General features: G+C 50.2%; 1 protein-coding gene across 2 annotated transcripts in view; it reads right to left on the reverse strand.

The window, feature by feature from the left end:
* ASAP3 (ArfGAP with SH3 domain, ankyrin repeat and PH domain 3) overlaps positions 1-20,495 on the reverse strand; it is a 47,749-nt gene extending 27,254 nt beyond the window's left edge. For both annotated transcript variants that reach the window (XM_034646361.1, XM_011228384.3), the window contains exon 1: positions 20,247-20,495. In XM_034646361.1, coding sequence (XP_034502252.1) covers positions 20,247-20,375 — 129 coding nt within the window. In that variant the 5' untranslated portion in view covers positions 20,376-20,495. The remainder of the gene's footprint in view (positions 1-20,246) is intronic.
* Between the last annotated feature and the right edge of the window lie 6 nt (positions 20,496-20,501).

The raw sequence follows: 20,501 nt of genomic DNA on the forward strand, positions 1-20,501 counted from the left end.
TCGATCCCAGGACCCTGGGATCATGACCTGAGCCGCAGGCAGCTGCTTAACTGACTGAGCCACCCGGGTGCCCCTCACTGTATTTTCTACTCAATTTTGCTGTGAACTTAACAGTGCTCTAAAAAATAAAGTATTTTTTTTTTAAAGATTTTATTTATTTATTCGATAGAGATAGAGACAGCCAGCGAGAGAGGGAACACAAGCAGGGGGAGTGGGAGAGGAAGAAGCAGGCTCCTAGCAGAGGAGCCTGATGTGGGGCTCGATCCCAGAACGCTGGGATCACGCCCTGAGCCGAAGGCAGACGCTTAACCGCTGTGCCACCCAGGCGCCCCAAAAAAAAAATAAAGTATTTTTTAAACAAAGGGGAGGGGTGCCTGGGTGGCTCAGTCTGTTAAGCAACTGACTCTTGATTTTCGCTCAGGTCATGATCTCAGGGTCATGAGATCGAGTCCCATGTTGGGTTCCACACTGAGCGTGAAGCCTGCTTGAGATTCTCTCTCTCCCTCTGCCCCTCCATTCCACCCGCACACTCTCTCTCTCCCTCCCTCTTTCTCTAAAAAAAAGAAAAGAAAAGGAAGGAAGGGAGGGGTATCCTCTGTCATGCCTTTCTCCCAGCTAGAATGCATTTGTGATGTCTAGAGCTCAGGCAGCCATCTTGGACCAAAAGGTAGAAGCCACGGGTGTGGGTGGTGGAGCCACAAAGTAGGAGCCTTGTCCCTGGAGCCACCCTATCAGCCCTGGACCACTTATCTGTAGACTTCTTTTATATGGAAGAGAAATAAATGTCTATCTGCTCTGAGGCACGTGATGCTGGGCACAGTTACTTGTGACTGAAGCTAGCTCTAGCTGGTACAGGCAGGCAAGTCACCTGAATGACCAACAAACTATCGCTCGATGCCCTTGTCAGACATGTATCAGGAAATGGCTTCCTGGCAAGATACCATTCCTACATACATCCCTAGCAAAGTTCACACAGCCATTCATTCATTCATTTGTTCAACTAGTTATCGAGTGCCTGCTATGCATTTGCACTCTGTGTAAAAGACACAGTCTCAGCTGTCCAGGGACATCTAAGGGGAGAAGGAGCCGAGCAAACAGATCTGCAATGTGATTAGGCCTATAATGGAAGGTGGACAAGGCACCCGGAGCCCAGGGGAAGCAGAACCGTGTCTGCTTAGAAGGAACAGGAAAAGCTTTAAGCTGTGATGCTTGACTGTGGGCATGGGACAGGCAGGAAAGAGACTAAGACTGCGCTGTGAGGTGGTGTGGAGAGCGCTAGGTATAAATGGCAGGATTGCTAGAGGAGGGAGGCTTGCTCTGGGAAGAATGGGAAAGGAGAGGAACACGGTCCATATGTTTGTTTATTCATTCATTCATTCGTTCACTACAACGAGGATCTACTGGTGCCTATTTTAGCCAGGCATGGCCCCTTCCTTCAAGAGGGTCCCAGACACATAAACAGAAAGTGCCTGAAGTGGGCACAAAGAGGGGAGAATTCTAATCACCCTTCTCTCAAGAAAATATTTGAACACCATTCACACTGGGGTATAAATGACTGGTAATATCCATCTACCCTCTATGATATAATGCAGCAAAGACTTAAGCTAAAGAAATATAATTTTAAGGAGAAAATTCGGATCATAGTCTGGGGATGGGAAGGTATCTGGAGAAAGGCACAGTAGTTTCCAGAACTCCTGTAATGATGCTACCATAGCACGAGGACTCACAGGCTGAGATTCTAGCCCCAGTCTCCTCAAAACTACCTCCCTGGGCGATATTAGCACAGCAGTTCTCCAAATCTCCTCTTTTTTNCTGAGATTCTAGCCCCAGTCTCCTCAAAACTACCTCCCTGGGCGATATTAGCACAGCAGTTCTCCAAATCTCTTTTTTTTTTTTAATTTTTTTTTAAAGATTTTATTTATTTATTTGGCAGAGATAGAGACAGCCAGCGAGAGAGGGAACACAAGCAGGGGGAGTGGGAGAGGAAGAAGCAGGCTCATAGCAGAGGGGCCTGATGTGGCTCGATCCCATAACGCCGGGATCACGCCCTGAGCCGAAGGCAGACGCTTAACCGCTGTGCCACCCAGGCGCCCCAAATCTCCTCTTTTTTAAAATAGGAGAAAAATAATAGAACGTGGGGAGAAGATCCACGCTCCACTTAAGTCACAGAGCTACCGGTGAAGCTTACGTGAGATCGCAGACATGGCAGCACAGGCCAAGGCTTGAGGCACTTGGAAACTATGAGTATGAATCTTACTGTGGTTTGCTTTCTGCCTCTGTATGAGATCAGCCCTCATTCCCCATGCCTGAGACTGGATAGCTTAGGGAAAAAAACCAGTCTCTGGATTCAGGTGGGTCTATTTCATCCTCAAAGGGGGGTCTCTCACCAGCAGCATCAGCATCACGTGGGACCTTGTTTAAAATGCAATTCTTCAGCTGAATCAGAAAATCTAGGGGTGGGGCCCAGCAATTCGGTTTAACAAGCCCTCCAGGTGACTCCGATGCATGCCCAAGTTTGGGAATCACGGGTTAATTCCACCCTTGAGACACAGTAAATCACCACAGCCAAACATATGGGGCTGGTCCCAAACTACCCGATTTTGAATCGAGCTCCCTTAGGTACTTGCCATGTGACTTCTCTGTGCCTCAACGTCCCCATTCCTGAAATGAGGATGATAACAGTTTCTACTACAATGGGTTGTTGGGGAAACGAATGACTTCACCTAGGTAAAGTGCTTAGAACACTATTATTATTCGATAGCTAATAATGTTACCTATTCCAAAATTAAACCAAATTTGGTTAGTAATTTCTCAACCTTCCTGTAGCTAATTAAAGATCCTCTCCCCACCCTGCAACGATCCAGCTCAGCAAGATGTGTGAATGACAGGTGCAGAGGGGCCACCGGGCAGACAAGATGGTACATGTGAATGCCTGCGCTGTGCCAGGCACGTTTCTTGTCACCCTTCCAGCCCCCCTCTGCGGCAGGCATCACCACTGGCATTTTATAGATGAAGCTGCTGGGGGAAGAACATGTCCAGGGACGGTCAGGTCACATAATGCCAAACGGTGGCAGAGCTGTAATTGAAACCCAGGTCTGGCCACATCCAGGGCTGATGTTCTTTCCCTACCTCCAAGCGGCCCCACAGACATTCAGGGACATGGCTTCTTTGATCCGGGGACTGGTTCAGCCTCTGAATCTGAACCCAACTCCAGCACCTCTACCATAGCCCCTCACCATCCCTCAAACAGGGACAGGGCAGGTAGAGACCTGCGCCAGAACAATAGGGTTGACAGCAGTGCCCCGACCACAAATACTGCACAGGCTGTCCTACTGAAGAGAACAGAGATTGTACAAGTTGGACCGGAGGAGGATTCCCAGGCCTGAGAGGTAGAATTTAGGGAGACAGAAACAAAGTTCAGCTCAGAGGAAGAAGTTCCTAAGGAAGAGTAAGCGGCCCTTGGAGAGAGTGAGCTCCCCACCACTTGAAGTATGCAAGGACTTCATGTAGAAGAGCACGATGCAAGCACTGGAATTGGGTTTAGTAGTGATGGCCGTTTAGAGTTCTCTCAAAGCTCAGAGTCAATGGCTCCATGCAGGAGTCTGGGCAGGCATCAGGCAGAGACAGGGGAGGCACAAGACCGTCAGGGACGTGCCTAAACTTGGAAAACCAACTGCAGTCCTTTGGGCAGCCTTGCCTGGCTGTCCCCAGACAAAGCCTGCATTCCCGCTGGTGGCACTGCCCTTTGTGCCCCTACCTCCCCCAGCGTGCCCCCCCCAACCCCGTGCTCTGGCTCTGATTTGTATTCTCTTCAGGCAAAGACTACAGATGGCAGCACTAGGGCCATGCCCAGCTGCCCTGCTTGGAAAGGCCTTCTGCATGCCCCCCTCCTGGGTTAGGATTCATCAATAGGACCCATTCTTCATTCCTGTGATTTCCCAGAGCCAGCTGTGGTAACCATGGCGACTCAGCCAAGGGAGCAGAGCAGCAAAAGCTAAGGCCTTGGGATATTTCACCATTAGACATTCACTCCTTTGGACTATTATAATATGGAGCATAGGCACCACTTCTGCGGCATCATTAATCCACCTCAGTATTTCATCGACCCTGGATTTGGTTCACCATTCTCCTAAGACTGTTCTTCAGGTAGCCTCTACCAATTAAACCAGAGTTGGCACAGGAGATTAAAACCACTTTCCATCTTTGCTTTGTTCCATGATGTTGTCCCCCAAAGGACGAAATCACAGAACATTGGAGATAATCTAACACCACCCCCTCATCCTACAGACTGCAGAACAAAGGCTCCGATGAGTTTCTTGCCCCAGGTTTCATTGGAAATGCAAACAAACTAAGGAAAGAATACAAACTAACACTTTTACAGGGCTTTACAGTTTATAAAGCAGTTTCACATCCATCCTGTAAGACTCACAGCATCCCAACAAGGCAGTCTCCGCTCTTGTTCCCATCTGGCTGAAGAGTCAGTGAGGCTCAGGGAGGTGAAGGAAGTTGCCTGAGCTCACGCAGCCACACAGTAGCAGAGATGCACCAGGGACCCAAACTGTGACAGTCTAACCCCCTGTTCACTTCTAGTCTGTGGACTCCCGACCCTGGACGTCCACAGAGTTACTACCCAGGCCCTATGAAGCCACACTGACAAGAAGCACTAGAGACCAATAAAAAAAGTCTCACAGGTTAGCATGACCACATTCCAAACCTGTACGTAGCTGTTATGATTGATAAGACATAAAAGTCTTTAAAAGCATTCTTGAATTCATGGTGGGGCGCCTGGGTGGCTCAGTCGGTTAAGCACCTGCCTTCGGCTCAGGTCATGATCCCGGGGTCCTGGGATCGAGCCCCACGTCGGGCTCCCTGTTCCTTGGGGAGCCTGCTTCTCCCTCTCCCTGTTTGTGCTTTCTCTCTCATTCTCTCTCTCAAATAAATAAATAAATAATTTTTAAAAAGCATTCTTGAATTCATGGTAACTTTTTCTCCTTTTCCAAATTTCTCAAGCAATACTCAAAATATGATTTCAATGGAAGGTCAATGAAACTCTGACATTAAAGAGGGGTCCCCCTGTGAGGGGGCAGAATCTTGGCTCCTTTGAGCTTTCATATCCACAAAGAAAATTAAATTATATGTACTACATATTAAATGCTAAAATTAAAATACGATATTTTAACGAGCAAGCCAAGTTACACTTAAAACATTTAATGAAATGACATATAAAAAGAAAAAAGCATGGGGAGCCTGGGTGGCTCAGCTGTTAAGCATCTGCCTTCGGCTCGGGTCATGATCTCAGGGTTCTGGGATCGAGCCCCACATCGGGCTCCCTGCTCAGCGGGAAGCCTGCTTCTCCCTCTCACACTCCCCTTGCTTGTGTTCACTCTCTCGCTGTCTCTGTCAATTAAATAAATAAAATCTTAAAAAAAAAAGAAAAAAGAAAAAAGAAAAACAAAACAAACAAAAAAAACAACCACACACAAAAAATCCCCTTGGCTTCTCATTTCTACGTCCAGCTACTAATGTACGGGAAATGCAGATGGAGAAATTCATGAAGCCACGCCTGGGGAATGCGGCAGTGAGCACAGACCGTGTGAAACTACAGAAAAAGCCACTGGTTTAACAAGGGGGTCACAAAAAACGAAACCAGAAACGATGGAGGGGAAATCATAAGAGGCTCAAAACACACACTGACAAATGACAACTCATGGACCTTTGCTTTTTAAAACATTTTTTGGAATTTAAGCGAATTTTTGGCATTTGCTTCAGAATAGGATGAGAATCAGGGCAGGACTGGGTCACATGTAAATGGAGGTTGTTCATAATTTTGTTCCATCTCTGTGACAGTTCCAAATTCTCCATAAATTCATAAAAAAGTAAGGGCTAGTAGACGAAAAAAATAAGATTGGGAAAATATTAATAGTTCTTGATGCTGGGTGAGTCTCCTTTTGTGTATGTTTGAACATTTCTACAGTACAGAGTTAATACAAGAAGACAAGGGGTTTGTCCTTCCTTCCTTCTGTCCCTTCTTCCTTTTCTTAAGGAGGGTCCATACCCAGTGTGGGGTATGGGTTTGGGGGGCCCGAACTCATGACCCTGAGACCAAGACCAGAGCTGAGATCAAGAGTTGGACACTCCACTGACTGAGCCACCCAGGCGCCCCGACGAGGGATTCTTACATTCAGAAAGGCAGGGAAGCACTGCCCTAAGTTAGGGAGACCAGCCCCTGACACCTTAGTATGTGGAACTGATTCTTTGCAATGGACAGCTGTCAGGGCACAGCTTTTGACAAGGGGAATGGGATGGAAGAGAGGGTTTGGAGAAGTTGGCCTGAGGGAGGCCAGGGGCATGGGGCACAGGGCCAATGGAGGGCAAGGATCAGGCGGAAGGGTCTTGAGGGGCAGGCAGGAAGGGGGAAAGGCTGACCTGCTGGCTAGAGGCAGCCTCCACGCTCCGTGGCCTGATTACAAAAGGCACATAGTGGAAAGAGCACAGGATGTGAAGGGAGTCTATTCCAGACCCAATTTCTCACTCGCTCGGAGACCCTGAGCAAGTCCCCAGCATCTCTCAGCCGTTGGCAGTCTACCTGCAAAATGGGAATGACAGTCACTGCTGCTCCAGTCACCCCCCACTGAGAATCAACTCATACAAAGATGGGGGAAGTTTGTATCCCATGCAAACGTGAACTGTCCTGTTCAAGTCAGGCTCTAAAGTTTGCTTTTTCTCGTCCACCTGCCCAACCACCAGATCCAGAGAAAGGCAGAGAGCCCCACTGGGCCCTTCCTGGGTGGCCAGCAAGGAAGGGAAAGGGTGGGACTGAGAAGTATTTCCGGCATCCCACCTCCAGGGCAATCCCAGCTCAACTCCACACCCTTAACAGTGTCTGCCCGGGAAGCTCAAATCCGCAAACCTATCCCTCTCCACCCAGTGGGACAGGGGGAGGAGCTGTGGTAAGGTCCCTAACGAGTCACTGGCACATAGTAGGAGTTCATTCACACATTCTGAAGGCCTTGCTGTCCCCAAGGCCCTGCATGGGTGCTGGGGAGAAAGGGATGTCAGCTCGGGTCCTGCCCTCAAGATGCCTGTGTGGGAGACAGGACACAATATCGAAGAGCTGAGGAGGCCCTTGGGGGAGCCCAGAGCAGAAGAGAAGCCTGCGTAGGGACACAGACAAAGAGGACCCACCCCGTGCTGAGATGAAGTGATGTTTCTCCACGGCCTTAAAAAACGAGGAGACATTGGTGGAGCAAAGTGAGACAGGGGAAGGCGACTTTAAGAGAGGAGAGGTGCCTGGCGAAGTCCCTGGGTAGGAACATTTCCCACATTTGGGGACCAGCCAGGAGCTTCCTGCAGCAGCACTTATCACGGCCAGCGGGGATGCGGTGAACAGTGAGGCCTCAGGGCCGGGCAGGGCCCAGAATGACCCACTGGGAGACCAAGCTCACAGAGAAAGCTGAGCAGAGGCTTCTAGCACTACTGTATGCCAGGCTGTGTTGTAAGCGTGTAACAAACTTTTTAAAAAAACTTTTATTTATTAAGTAATCTCTACCTCCAACGTGGGGCTCAAACTCACAACCCCAGGATCAAGAGTCGCACGCTCTACCACACGTGACATACTCAGTACCATTTCATGTAACCCTGTCAATAGTCCCAGGAGGTCTTAGAGATGAGGATACTGAGGCCCAGGGAAGTTTTGGCATTTGTCCAGGCTCGTACAACTAGTAAGTGGTGGAACTTAGACTTAGACCCAGGGTGTCAGGCTCCGGAGTCCATACTGTTAACCAAACCCCTGGGTTTTATCCCACAGGTGATGGGGAGCAGGGCTCTGGTTGAGAGAGGAGTGACGTGGTAAATTCTGATGGTAGAGAGATCAGCTCTATGGCTTGGCTGCAGACCCGTGTCCGAGTGGGAGAAAGGGGTGCAGACTCATCCCCTAGGCACGACAGGGTGATGGGGAACACAGCCCAGCCCAACCCAAAGCTGATCACACACAACATGAAGGATTGGATTCCAAGGTCCCAGGGTGAGTCTACTAACTAACATGAATCCAATTACCCCCCTTCTCACTGAGTGATCACTTCGGGGCAGGCCCTTTATGTTTACCTCATTTATTCCTCCCAGCGGCCCTGTGAGGTAGTCATTATCCTTCCCATTTTGCAGATGAGGAAACTGAGGCCGGGGTAGATTAAGCAACTGGCTCAAGGCCAAGTAGACAGCTCCAGGAAGAGTAGAACCCTTAGTTTCCAGAGCCTTCTGTCATTATCACACTACAGCAAAGCATGAGGTGAATCCCACCTGGCTGAGCCTGTTATCTCTGTAAGCACTACTGTGAATATTAAATTTGGCTGTATTTTTTTTTAAGATTTTATTTACTTGAGAGAGAGAGAGACAGAGATAGTGAGAGAGAGCACAAGCAGGGAGAAGAGGGAGAAGCAGGCTTTCCGCGGAGCAGAGAGCCCTACGTGGGATGGTCTCAGGACCTTGGGATCATGACCTGAGCCGAAGGCAGACGCTAACTGACTGAGCCACCCAGGCGCTCCTAGGCTGTATTTTTTCTATAGTGGTGGATGTCAGACATCTTGAGATGTAATGCAGAAACATTTTGAGGTAAGGGAAAGGGACTGAATTTTAGGCCTGCCTCTGCAGGGTTAAGATCAGGGCAGAAGCCAGGAGAGCCCTGCCCAAGTGCAGCAGTGAGGAGGTGGCATTCAGTACCAGGTGACTCCTAGCCCTTCTGTGTCCCTCTGAGCACGTTCCTTCCTCTTGTGCCTCGGTTTCCCAATCTGTACACCTTAGAGTTGATGGACATGAGTGCTAAATTTCCTTCCACGTCAATGCTCTGGGGCTCAGAGTCCTGTTAATTGTATCCTGCAAGGCTGCTCCGACCTCAGGCACCAGCGAGAACACGTCTCCAAATGGTTTTCATCTGGACGGGCAAGGCTCCTGCCCCCCAGGACCCAGGAGTCCAGGCTGGGGCCGTCAGAAGTAGGCGCCAGAGAGCAGGGCAGGGCTCTTTGCAGCTCCTCTGTGCATCTCCTACGTGGAGGGCCCCTAGCCTTGTCTGCCTGCAGCCCCTGCACTAGCTAAACTGCAGAGCCTGGGAGCCAGGACCCGGGCCCCAGCTCTACCCCTGCCCCTGCTGTGACCTTGTTCAGTCTCCTTCCCTCCCAGACTGACTCCCAGCTCCCATCTGGAGTCTGGAATGAAGGGGCTGGGCGGGATGCGGAAGGCTCCTGCCAGCTCTGACATTTATTATTTCAGGGTCCCTCAGCCTCTTGCTGTTTTCCTTCCTGCACGGCCAGAGCCCGTGACTGGCTGTGGTCCCCCTCCGCTGGGCCCCTGCAGATGTCTCCCCAGCCAGGGAAGCTGCTCAGCCTCCCCAGCTGCCCCTTGCAGGGTGGTGGGGAGCGGGGAGGAAGAGGGGTTGCAGGAAGGGAGCCGCACCCTCAGCGTAAGCTGAGGCCTCTGCAAACCCCAAGTTTCCTGGCTGGGATTTTTCTCAGGAGACTGCTAGGCAGTGATGAGCTAAGACAGCAAGAACTCTGCCGGACCGATCGCCTTAGATTCCCGTCTGACTCCTGGCCCCAAGCCCTGAATTCCACCCAACTCTGCAGACAGCCTGGCCTGCCCTCTCTGGATAGAGGAGCCAAGGGTCCCCCGCCTCCCATTCTCTGGTTCCCTTATTGGCCTGGATGAATCCCCTCCCTGCGCCCAACTGGATATCCATCACTGACCCCATAAACCCCAGTCCTACCCAGCTTTGCAATTTCCTCAACATGCCAGGCTGTTGCCAGCCGCCAAGCCTTTGCTCATGCTGTTCCCACTGCCTGGACGGTGCCTCCTCCATTCCACCTAGTAGACACTTAGCCTTCCGGGACTCTGCTTAGGTCACCACCTCCCTACCTCAACAGAACTGACCCCTCCAGAACCCATCCCTCCTGCCTTTATGCTTCCCTGTGCCCATTGGGGCATTCGTGGCCCTTATGTACCACACGTCTGACTTCCCACTGGGGCTGAAGACCCAAAGGGCGGGGATCGGCTCATTTGCCTTTGAATCCACAGCACCCAGCACAGGGCCCAACACATGAATAGCCATAAACGTTCGTGGAATGAATAACTGAGTGAATGAACGGATGAATATTAGCAAGGCCCTATGTGAACACAGAAAAAGCAACAGGAGCTCAGGACTCCAGCTTTCACATCACACTGTGTTGAAGTCCAAATTCTCTTTCCGATAGTCTTAGCTGGGTGACCTGGAGCAAGTGACTTAGTTTCTCAGAGCCTTCATTTCTCCATCTGTCAAATGGGATAATAACAGCATCTATCTCACAGGACTGAATACAGTCAGGCATTTCAGCCTGTAGCCCAGTGCCCTGCGTACAGGAAGGGGGCTGTAGCCTAGCTCTCCTGCCCAGCAACCATCTTCTCTGTACACCCAGGCCCTGAGACCCACACCCCCCGGCTGCCAGGGGAATCACCTGGAGCACTTCAAAAAGTAAGGATACCAGACCTATTAAATCAGAGTCAGGCATGACCCACGGAGTGGGAGGTCAAGCACTCCCAAGGGCTTTGGACGGCCAAGTCCAGATTCTGGCTTTGCCACTTACTGCTAGTAGAGTTTGTCAGATTGAGCAAACATAAACATAGGACATACAGTTATATTTGAATTTCAGATCATCAATGAATAATTTTTTTAGGATAAATATGTCCCAGATATTGCATGGGCATCCTGGATATTATCTGGCGATCCTGTTTACTAAGCTGTTAGTCTCTCTGCGCCATCACTTCCTTATGGGGATTACAGGGGTTAGAGTCGGGAAATGCTTACAGCACGGCCTGCTGTTTGCCGTTCCTATTTTTATTGCTTTTAAAGCCACCCAGATGACATGGAAGAACCTTGCAAACATGACACTAACTGAAAGAAACCAGACATGAAAGGCCACATATTGGAGGAGTCCACTGATATGAAATATTCAGAACAGGCAAATCCAGAGGGAGGAGAGTGGCCAGGGGCTGGGGGAGGGGCAGTGGGGAATGACTAAGAAGGAGCACAGCATTTCTTTTTGGGGTGAGGAGATATTCTGGAGTAAGAGGTCGGTCTGGACAGCAAAGTCCCTGGACCTGCAAGCTTTAAAATGGTTAAAATGGTGAATTTTACTTTCATTTAAAATAATAATAATAAATTTAAAAAATGGTGAATTTTATCTCAATTTTAAGAAATCTACCTAAAAGCAACCCCGGAGACTGTCCCATGCAGTCAGGACAGACTCACGGAGGCCCTCAATAAACGTCTGATGAAGAAATGAGCGGTTGAGAGGCAGCAAAGGGCAGGGCTGAGGGAAGAAACTGCCTGGTCCAGAACTGAGCTCAGCTCTTCACTCCTGGACACCCGCAGGGGACCCAAGATTCCTCTTTTGGCTCCGGTGCCAGGACGGCCCAGACAATTTTGGCGCTCACTCATAGCAATGGCTTCATTCCTGCTGCAGTGATCTCGCTTCCTCTGTGTGGTTCCTGATCTCTTTAGCTATCCCACATGCAGGTGTAATTGCGTTTTTAGTAAAAGGGACTTTTAAAAAGTTAAGTATCTGCTATGTGCAAGGAATATGCTAGATGCTTCATATGTAATCGCCTTGAACGACCCCACAAGACAGTTATCATCGCCCATGATTTACAGATGGGGAAACTGAGACTCAGAAAGGTGAAGTCATGTGCCTGAGGTCACACAGCCAATAGGAATTCAAACCCAGGTTTGTCAGATGTCAGTCCCTGGACTCTCTCCTTAGACCTCAGCCTCCTCTCTGTAGGATGTGGCTTGTCAATCAGCTCTCCATGGGCATAAGTCCTTCTCCTTTCCAGATGGGTGTCTTATCTCGTCATCGCTGTTCCCTCAGAACCTATCTTCCTGCCTTTGCACACAGCGGGTGTTTGGTAAGTTCAGCAACCTCACGTGGGCATGCCATAGCTCACCACAATCGTTTTCACCCTGACTGCTCATCACTCGCCTAGGGAACTTCTGAACGGCTCACGTGCCCGGGCCTCACCCCTGGGAGATTCTCATAAAGTCTGTCTGGGCGGAGCCTACAGCATCTGAAGTTCTTAAAAGCTCAGGCAAGGTCAAAAGCCAGTTGAGTTAGAGAACATTTAGCAGCTGTTCCCAGGTCAGCTTCCTGCACCCTCCACAGTGAGGCCCACTCACCGACCCCATTGAGGCCCAGTCACAGTGTTCCCAGGACAGAGGGTGCCCAGGGCTCTGCCCCAGAGACTAGGGAACTCACTGTTCCTCCACGGGCCACACTGCCTCATGTGCTCGGGGCCGTTGAAAGGATCTTCTGGCAGGGCGCCTAGGTGGCTCAGTTGGTTGAGGGTCTGGCTCTTGGTTTCGGCTCAGGTCATGATCTCAGGGTCATGAGATGGAGCCCTGCGTTGGGTTCCATGGTCAGTGGGGAGTCTGCTTGAGGTCGTCTCTTTCCCTCTCCCTCTACCCCTCTCCCTGTTTGCTCACTCTCTCTCTCTCAAACAAATAAATAACCATCTTAAAAAAAAAATAGGATCTTCTAGCAACAACGTCTGTCTGAGGACTAGACTACCAAACTGCCTTGGGAGAAAGCATTTCCCTTCTGCCTTGCCCCGAAGTTCCAGTTTCTGTCCTCAAACCTGCTCGTGTCACCTCAGTGGCCCAAAACAGCTGAACACTGGGCAAGGAAGTGAACATTGAAGACTGAAATTGAGAGAGGGGAGGAGACTCTCCAGGGCCGGCCGGAGGCGGACACTCTGGGAGGACCCTCTGCCCTCGTGCAGAGGCAGGTTTGGGAAGGCGTTGGGTTCAGGCGGGGCTGCGTTCTAAGCCCACCTGGGAAAACCCTCTTGGCGCAGGTCCCCAGCCATCATCCCCTGTGTCTGCTCGCCATCTCAGGAGAACGTCTCATCAGCCCACTCCTTGGATCAGTCCAGGCCAGTATAGAGGGGAAGCCAGCACTAGCCCTGCTCCTAACCTGTTCATCCACGACCGCCATGTTGCCACGCTCAGGGGTTGTGTCCGCCATTTTCTTATTTTTGCCTCTGGACATCTAGGCAGCGTCTGACTGAGCTGAGCATGGCTCCCTCCTCCAAACATTCCTTTCCTGGCTTCCGGGGCACTGTACTCTCTTGAGTTCCCTCCTTCCCCACTGGCAGCTCCTTCTTAGTCTACTTCCCCCCTTATTGTCTCAGCCCTGGAGCTCCCCAGAGCTTGGACCCGGGGCCCTCTTCATTCCTCTCCCTGGGCGATCTCATCCATTCCCTCAGCTTTAAACAGCAGCTACTGTAATGTATGGACATGTGGTCCATGGACCACCTGCATGAGCGTCTCCTGGAGTGCTGGTTAAAATGCAGATTCCCAGGCACCCCCCTGCCTGCTGGCAAACCGGCCAAGGACATTTGCCACTTTTTGCCAGTCTGGCATCTGGATCTCCTTCCTCCATCTGCGAAACTACTTGCAGCGCAAGTCTTGGCAGAGCTCGCCTCCTACAAAAGCTGACAAGACCAAATGCTTGCGGTTCCAGACTCCCTTGCAGCTAGGGTCCCGGTGTGGGGGTGAGGCTGGGCCAAACAGGCACTCACTGCAGGCTCCGAATCAGAAGTGGAGAGTGGAGGATCTTATGCTGGTGGGCACAGCAACGAGGGAGCCCAGTCTCCAAGGGCGGCGGCAGTAACAAGCTGTGACATTTAGCCTCTGGCGGCAGTGTCCTTGCCAAACTGGCTCAGTGGAGTGACTCTGGCTGAGAGCCTGCCTGCTGCCTCACCCCAGCTCTCCAGCTTCCCAGAAATTCTGTGACCTACTGAATATTCCCTTTCAATGAACTCCTTTTTTGTGTGAAGCAGCTCAGGTTGGTTCCTGTTGTTTGCAATGAGAGGCCTAAGCAAGATATGGCTGCTAAATTAGACTCTCTACAAGTGGTATCAGGTGATTCTTACCCAGATGCAAGTTTGAAACCCACTATCTCAACTCTGACAACTCTCTAATGTGTATCTCCAGCCCACTCCTTTCATCTCCAGACTCATATATCCAAAACAAACAAACACACTCAGATATCCAAACGCCTTCTTGACATCTCCATTTGGATGTCTCAAAGACCTATAAGATTATACAAACAGGATTCCTGACTTTCCCCCAAACCTGTTTCTCTCCCAGATTTCCCCTTCCTAGGAAAGGGTAAATGGCACTCTTCCTTAGGAAGCTGGGGACCGTTCTTGACCACCCCCCACATGCACTCCATCAACAAGTCTTAACATTGCTATTTGTAAAATACTTCTAGGATCTGTCCACTTCTCTCCTCCACCAGTCACGGCCCTACCCACATTTCCATCATCTCTTCCATGAACGGCTGCAACAGCGTCCTTGGGTTTTCTCCTGCTCCCTCCAATCTGATCTCCACATGGCAGCTGATACGATCTTTCTAGAACAGAAATTGGGTCATGCTGCTTGCCTGCAAAACAGATAAAATCCAAACCCGCTACCAGGGCCTACAAGCTTGAATATGATCTAGCCCCTGCCTGCCTTCCCAAACTCCTCTGGTCTTGCTCTTCCATTGCTCATCACTACACTTCTGCCCCTCTGGCCTCCTTTCAGTATCAGATACTTCATGTTCTTTACTGCCTCAGGGCCTTTGCGACTGTTCCCTCGATCTGGAGCACCCTCACACCATTATTCTCTATTAATGCTCCTTTTTAGTTTTCTTCTTGTATTCGTTATCCAACCAATATTTTCTGAGCACCTACTATGGTGTTATGGTAAATACCAGGGGTACAGTGGTGAGATTAGATTCTATTCTCATGGAAGTCAAAATCGAGTGAGAAATCAGATTTTAATAACATCATTATACAAATAAATACAAAATATATCTATGATGTGTGCTGCAAAGGAGAGAGATATGGTGCTATTAAGGAGAACTGAGCTAGAATAAAAGCAGAAAGACAAGTTAAGAGGCCACTGTAGTGTGCCATGGGAGAGGTGATGGCGGTTTGGACCAGCGTCGGGATGTAGAGAAGAGGGTAGGCTGTGGAGATGTTTATAGAACAGGTGACCCTTGGTGATGAAGGATGCATGTGAAGGTACAAGGTTTCTGGCCGGTGTAACAGAATAGAGGGAGGAACCACTCACGGAGAAGGGGATATTGGAAGGGCCAGCCTGTGCAGGAAGTCATGAGTGTGGATTTGGACATGTTGAGATGTCTAAGTGAAATAGCCAAGCGAGCAGCTGAACATGAGGTCTGGGCTGAATATGCCAATGTGTGAGCGAGTCACTTAAAGATGAGAGAGGACCGAAGCCATGGGTGTGGATGGGATTGTCTGGGGAGGGGCTAGCATGCAAAGAAATGAGGACCGAGGACCAAAGCCCAAGGAAGGCCTTGACCAGGAGAATGAGCCTTCATGCCACTTATCACAACATGCAATTACTTAACTTGTTTGTTAATCTGTTTACTAGCTGTCTTCCCCAGAAGACTTGTAAGCACAACAGAGCAAGGCCTGTATTTCTTTTAATAAGCAATGTGTCCACCCAGCACGTAATACAGGGCCTGGCACTGAGCAGTCCCCAGGCACTATGCTGGCTGCTGTGTTCCTCAGCAGGACTGGCCTCATCCATTCCTTGGACAAAATGACTGGGTTCACTGGTCCCCAGTGTCCAGCAAAAAACCCAAGTGACGAATTGGCAGTCACGGCCTTCTAAGTCATGCTACACTCCATGTGTTTTGTTTTTTTAAGTAGGCTCCACGCCCAAAACAGAGCCCAACTCAGGGCCTGAACTCACCACCCTGACATCAAGACCCAAGCTGGGATCAGGCGCCGGATGTCCGACCAACTGAGCCACCCAGGCGCGCCGAGCTCTCCATCTTTGTAATTCCACTGAACCTGCGCTTTCCAAACTGGGGTCCATCTACACCTGGACAACCAAGTAGGCAGAAAACAGGACGAGTACTGTGCCTCTCCCTGGATCTTAGATGGTGCATTGGGGGCAGGCACTTTCCCAGCTCGGCCCCTCTTCTCTGAGAAGCGTTCCCTCCCATAGCACAGGCCTCTGTAGCCACGCTTCCCCTGCCTAAGTCTAGCCTTCCGTGACCTCTGCTGATGAAACCGGGGGAGGAAGGCCATTTTCTAGAACCCATCCAGAAGCAGAGCCAGGCCATCAACCTCTCCGCCAGGAACTGGGAAGTGGGACCCAAGACCGGCTTGGTTACCTTCAGACACGAGACCAGTGAGGTCACGGGAATGTGGGGGCTGAAGCTGCCTATCTCCCCCAGAAGACTGTGTGATACCTTCCGGGGCCTGTGTGATGACAAGTGAGCAAAAGCACTGTTCAGATGTGCAGAAAGAAAGAGAGGCAAGAGAGCCAGACTGATGAAGCAGCTGCCTTTGTTCCTGATGACTTCCCAGCCTCAAGCGAGGCCCTGGTGCGGTCTCCTATTACTTACCTCGCTTCATTCCCATGAGGCCCCTCTAATTCCTTAAAACAAGTTTCCTTTCAACATAAACAGCTTGAGAGGGCTTATGTTTCTTGCAAACAAACAATCTCGAAGATTACATAATTCTTATTATTTTTGTAAAACAAATAAAGACACATGATGAAGCAGAATATAAAAGTCACAAGAGTATTAGCAACAAAATTCTTTCTAAAACAGGATTCAAAAAAAAAAAAAAGCAAAAGCCACAAAGGAAAAGACAAATCTGACTCCAATAAAATATGAACTATGTAATATAAGACATGATACTAATCGAGGTAAACATCCTTCTAACCACCAGCCCCTTACGATTATGTGTTTTCTTTGAAGACATATATTGGGAAGCACACACATTTCCACAGCTATTACCTCCGGGAAGAGTATAAGGATCGTGAGGCACGATGAGAGGTGACTTTTGCCTTTTCTGCTATGTTTTTATATGTTTTAATTATAAATGATGTCTTTATAATACTATATGCTAACTATATTGGAATTAAAATTTAAAACTTAATAAAAAATTATCATGTCCTGTGTGCAATTAAAACTTTATTAACCTTCAAATAGATATATGAGACACAAGCCTTGGAAGATCTCCTATTTGTGGAAGACTGCTTTATCTAAGATCTAGCAGGAGATCGAAGTTCACTAGCAGTTTGAGATGCGCACTATAGCATGACTTTTCAGCACTGGTCAAAATGGCTTACGTGGCTCCCGAATATGCTCTCTTCCTACCAGTGTCCAAATTCACTCACTCACCCTCTCCACTGAATGATGGAGGTTTTCCATTTTTCAAGACCCATCTGGAAGTCACCTCCTCCAGGAAGCTCTCCCTGACTGCACCAGTCCTCACTGTTCTCTCACTCCCCCCACCCTACTGGCCTCTTATGGCACCTTTCTATAATTTTTTCTAGGCACTCAGGACAGACTCCTGTGATTCCTACTAATCTCCCTAAGATAGGCCACATCTCCCCAGCCAGCCAGCAACGCAGAGTAGCATCTCTATGTCTTTGGTGCCTAGCTCAGAGATGGCACCAACTGGATAGGTAATACACTTAGAGTCAGACAGACCCACTATGTGACATTAGGTGACTGCCTTAACCTTCTTGGGCCCATTTTCCCCTGTGCTCTTGTGAATAAAAGTGAGATGATGACTGTAAAGGGGCTCAGTACAGGAAAGAGGTGGTTGACAGAATGATTATTTGTCTTAATATTCCCTCACATTTGTATAGTGTTTCACAATTAAAAACAAAAAACTTACCAACCTAGAGAGGAAAGCAAGGAGGGATTATTAGACCATTTTAAGGGTGTAATAACTGAGGTTCAGAGAGATTACATAGGGAGAACAGACATTTGGACTTTAGAAGGAAACAGAATAGGATCAGGGGTTAGAATATTTGGGTGGCAATGCCAATTCTTCTATTACCCAGAAGGAGGAGCTTGGACAAGTCTCTTGTACTCTCTGGACATCAGTTTCCCCAACTTAAATGAGAGTTCCTAGGTGATCTCTATCTTAAAGTGTTGCTCAATGCTGACATTCTAGTTTTTCAGTGGCCTGCCCAGGGTCCTTCCTAGTAGGACTGCAAAAAAGGGCTGGAAGTCCCAGGACAGAGTCTCTTGTTACTCCCGGGAAACCAGCAGGGACAGGAAGACTTGCTTTAAGAATCTGTCGCATTTTAGTTCAGCCAAATGGAGCTTCAAGCCTGGGGGTGGGTTAGTCATGTCCAGAATGGGGGTAGGGGTGGAGTGGGGGAGCTGGGGGGTGGGCGGATGTCAGCATCAACCTACATGTAAATATAAACATGAATGCAAAATCAAACAGGAAACCTCAGGAAAGTCCAATCCAAAGGTCAGATTCTAACTTTTCAGACACTGAAATGCTGAAGAGAAAAGCTGTGTTTGGGTGCCACAGGCTTTCTGCTGCAAAAACAAACCCTCACATGCACCAAATCAAAGTCCTGAAGGCAAAAGAGGCCGGATTTTTGTCTGGCCTGAACGGGGGCAAAGCTGAGCCCTGACCAGAGTCTACAACAGCCTCCAGACCTGTTCCAAGGTCTCCCCCTGCTACTTCCCCCCACTCGTTCCCCAGCACACACAAGTGCTAACACACACCAGCCAGGCAAGGCCAGATGCACAGGCATAAATGGGCATTTCTGTCCCTCGAGAAAGGTTCATAGTACAGTCCCTTCTCCTGCTCCTGCTCTAATTTAACATTTTAATGAACAACCCAGAGAGGAGGGTGAACCATGAAAGCCCTAAGGATGCCAGTGGCACTGAACTCTTCCAGGTCACGAAATGTAAGGCTATGAAGACAAACTTCAGGAAGCACTCTCCCGTCAGGACAGTTTCCCTGGGAATCTCCCAGAAACACAGAATCCACATTCATAGGCGGTGGACTCCCAGTCACTGGTTCTGCCCAAGGAAAGAAGCCAAAAGGTCACTGGCTGCTTCTTATTTTAATGAAAGCCTGTAACCCTACTATGTGGAATGCACTAGGCTAGGCTCTGTGAGAGAAATGAGGACAAGAGACCCGGTCTCTGTCTAAAAAGGTCCATCAATTAACCTGATAATCGTTCCATTTATCAAGATGCATGCTTTACTCACACTGACTCATGTAATACCACAGTCCTGTGAGGTAAACATTATTATCCCATTTTATAGATGCCAAAAGTGAGGCTCAAACAGATCAGGTCACATACCCAAGCTCACACAGCTGGCAAACTGCAGGGCCAGAATTTGAACACAGCTCTGCCTCTCGCAAAGTCAATGCTCTTTCCACAATCCTCTGTCACCCCCACCGAGAGATGCACAGACTCTGGGATGGGGGTTCAGCCGGCCAGGGAGAGGAGGAGAAGGAGATACTCTTCAAGACACTGGCCCAGGGTATTATGAACTATTGAGCTTTGTATCTGCCACACAGTAGGCACTCAATACTCTTCTGGTGAAGGATGGAAGATGAGAGCTCCTGCTAAAGTCCAAAATGCCACCCAGTTCGGGGCACCCTCTGAAAGGGGGATGCACAACCACATTATTCTCCCTTGGCCCAAAGCCGCAGGTCTGCCCTAGAACAGTCCTGCAGAGGAGGCCGGGGAGAGCGCAGCAGGTCGGGAGAAGAGGAATGGACTCCAGTACGGACGGGAATGGGGTGGGGCAGCCTGCAAGGGCGAAAGAAAAGGCCCGGGACGCGTTGCTGGGAAAGACAAAGAGAAAAGGGGAGGGGAGACTACAAACTTGCCAACAGCCTGGCCAAGGTGAACCCCGGCTCCTGGCGCCTTCTCATTCGCATTCATTCCACAAGCGCCGGCCAAATCTCAGAACCAGCAGCCAGGGGAGGGGGCCTCCCTGCAGCCCAGGAGAAGTAAGTTCAGGACTGAGGCGGGAAAGCCTGTTTTCCAGGACGGGAGTGACTTGGGGAGCAAACTTGTGGGGCTCCGAAGATGAAAACCCAAACAGACGCAGTGAAGCAGTGAACAAACACGCATGCTACGGGGCAGGTCAGCAAGAGCACTGGGGTTATGACCCCGACCTGTTAAGTCTGTCAGCGAGATGACCTCAAGGCCCCCGCACAAAAAGTCCCTCGGGCCCTCCCCCGGACTCGACAGTGAGGGCACCGATGTTTGAGATGCACTCGTTTCTCACAGATCTAGAGAGGGGTCAGGTTTCCGGGGCGCGGTAAGGGCCAACGCAGCTCCGGTCACGCCCGTGAAGGTCAAGGAGAGGCCCTGCCGGGACCCCCGACCCCTCCCGCCTCCGCCCCCGCCTCGGCCCCCTCACCTCCTCCCGCGCCAGTGCCGCCCCCCGGCACCGGGGCATCTTGGCGGCAAAGGCGGCGGCCCCGGCCGGGGAGCTGAGGTCGTCCGCAGTGACGGCCAGGAACTCGGCGACGCTGAGCTGCTCGGGCATGGCGGGCGCGGGGCGGGGGCGCCGGGACTGCCAGAGCGGGGCGCGGGGGGCGCTCGCTGCAACTAGCTGGGCCGGCCTCACAGCCCGCCGCGAGAGCCGTCGGGGCCTCCGCACGCCCCGCCCCCT

The sequence above is a fragment of the Ailuropoda melanoleuca genome, chromosome 2, assembly GCF_002007445.2.
Source record: "Ailuropoda melanoleuca isolate Jingjing chromosome 2, ASM200744v2, whole genome shotgun sequence".
NCBI lineage: Eukaryota > Metazoa > Chordata > Mammalia > Carnivora > Ursidae > Ailuropoda > Ailuropoda melanoleuca.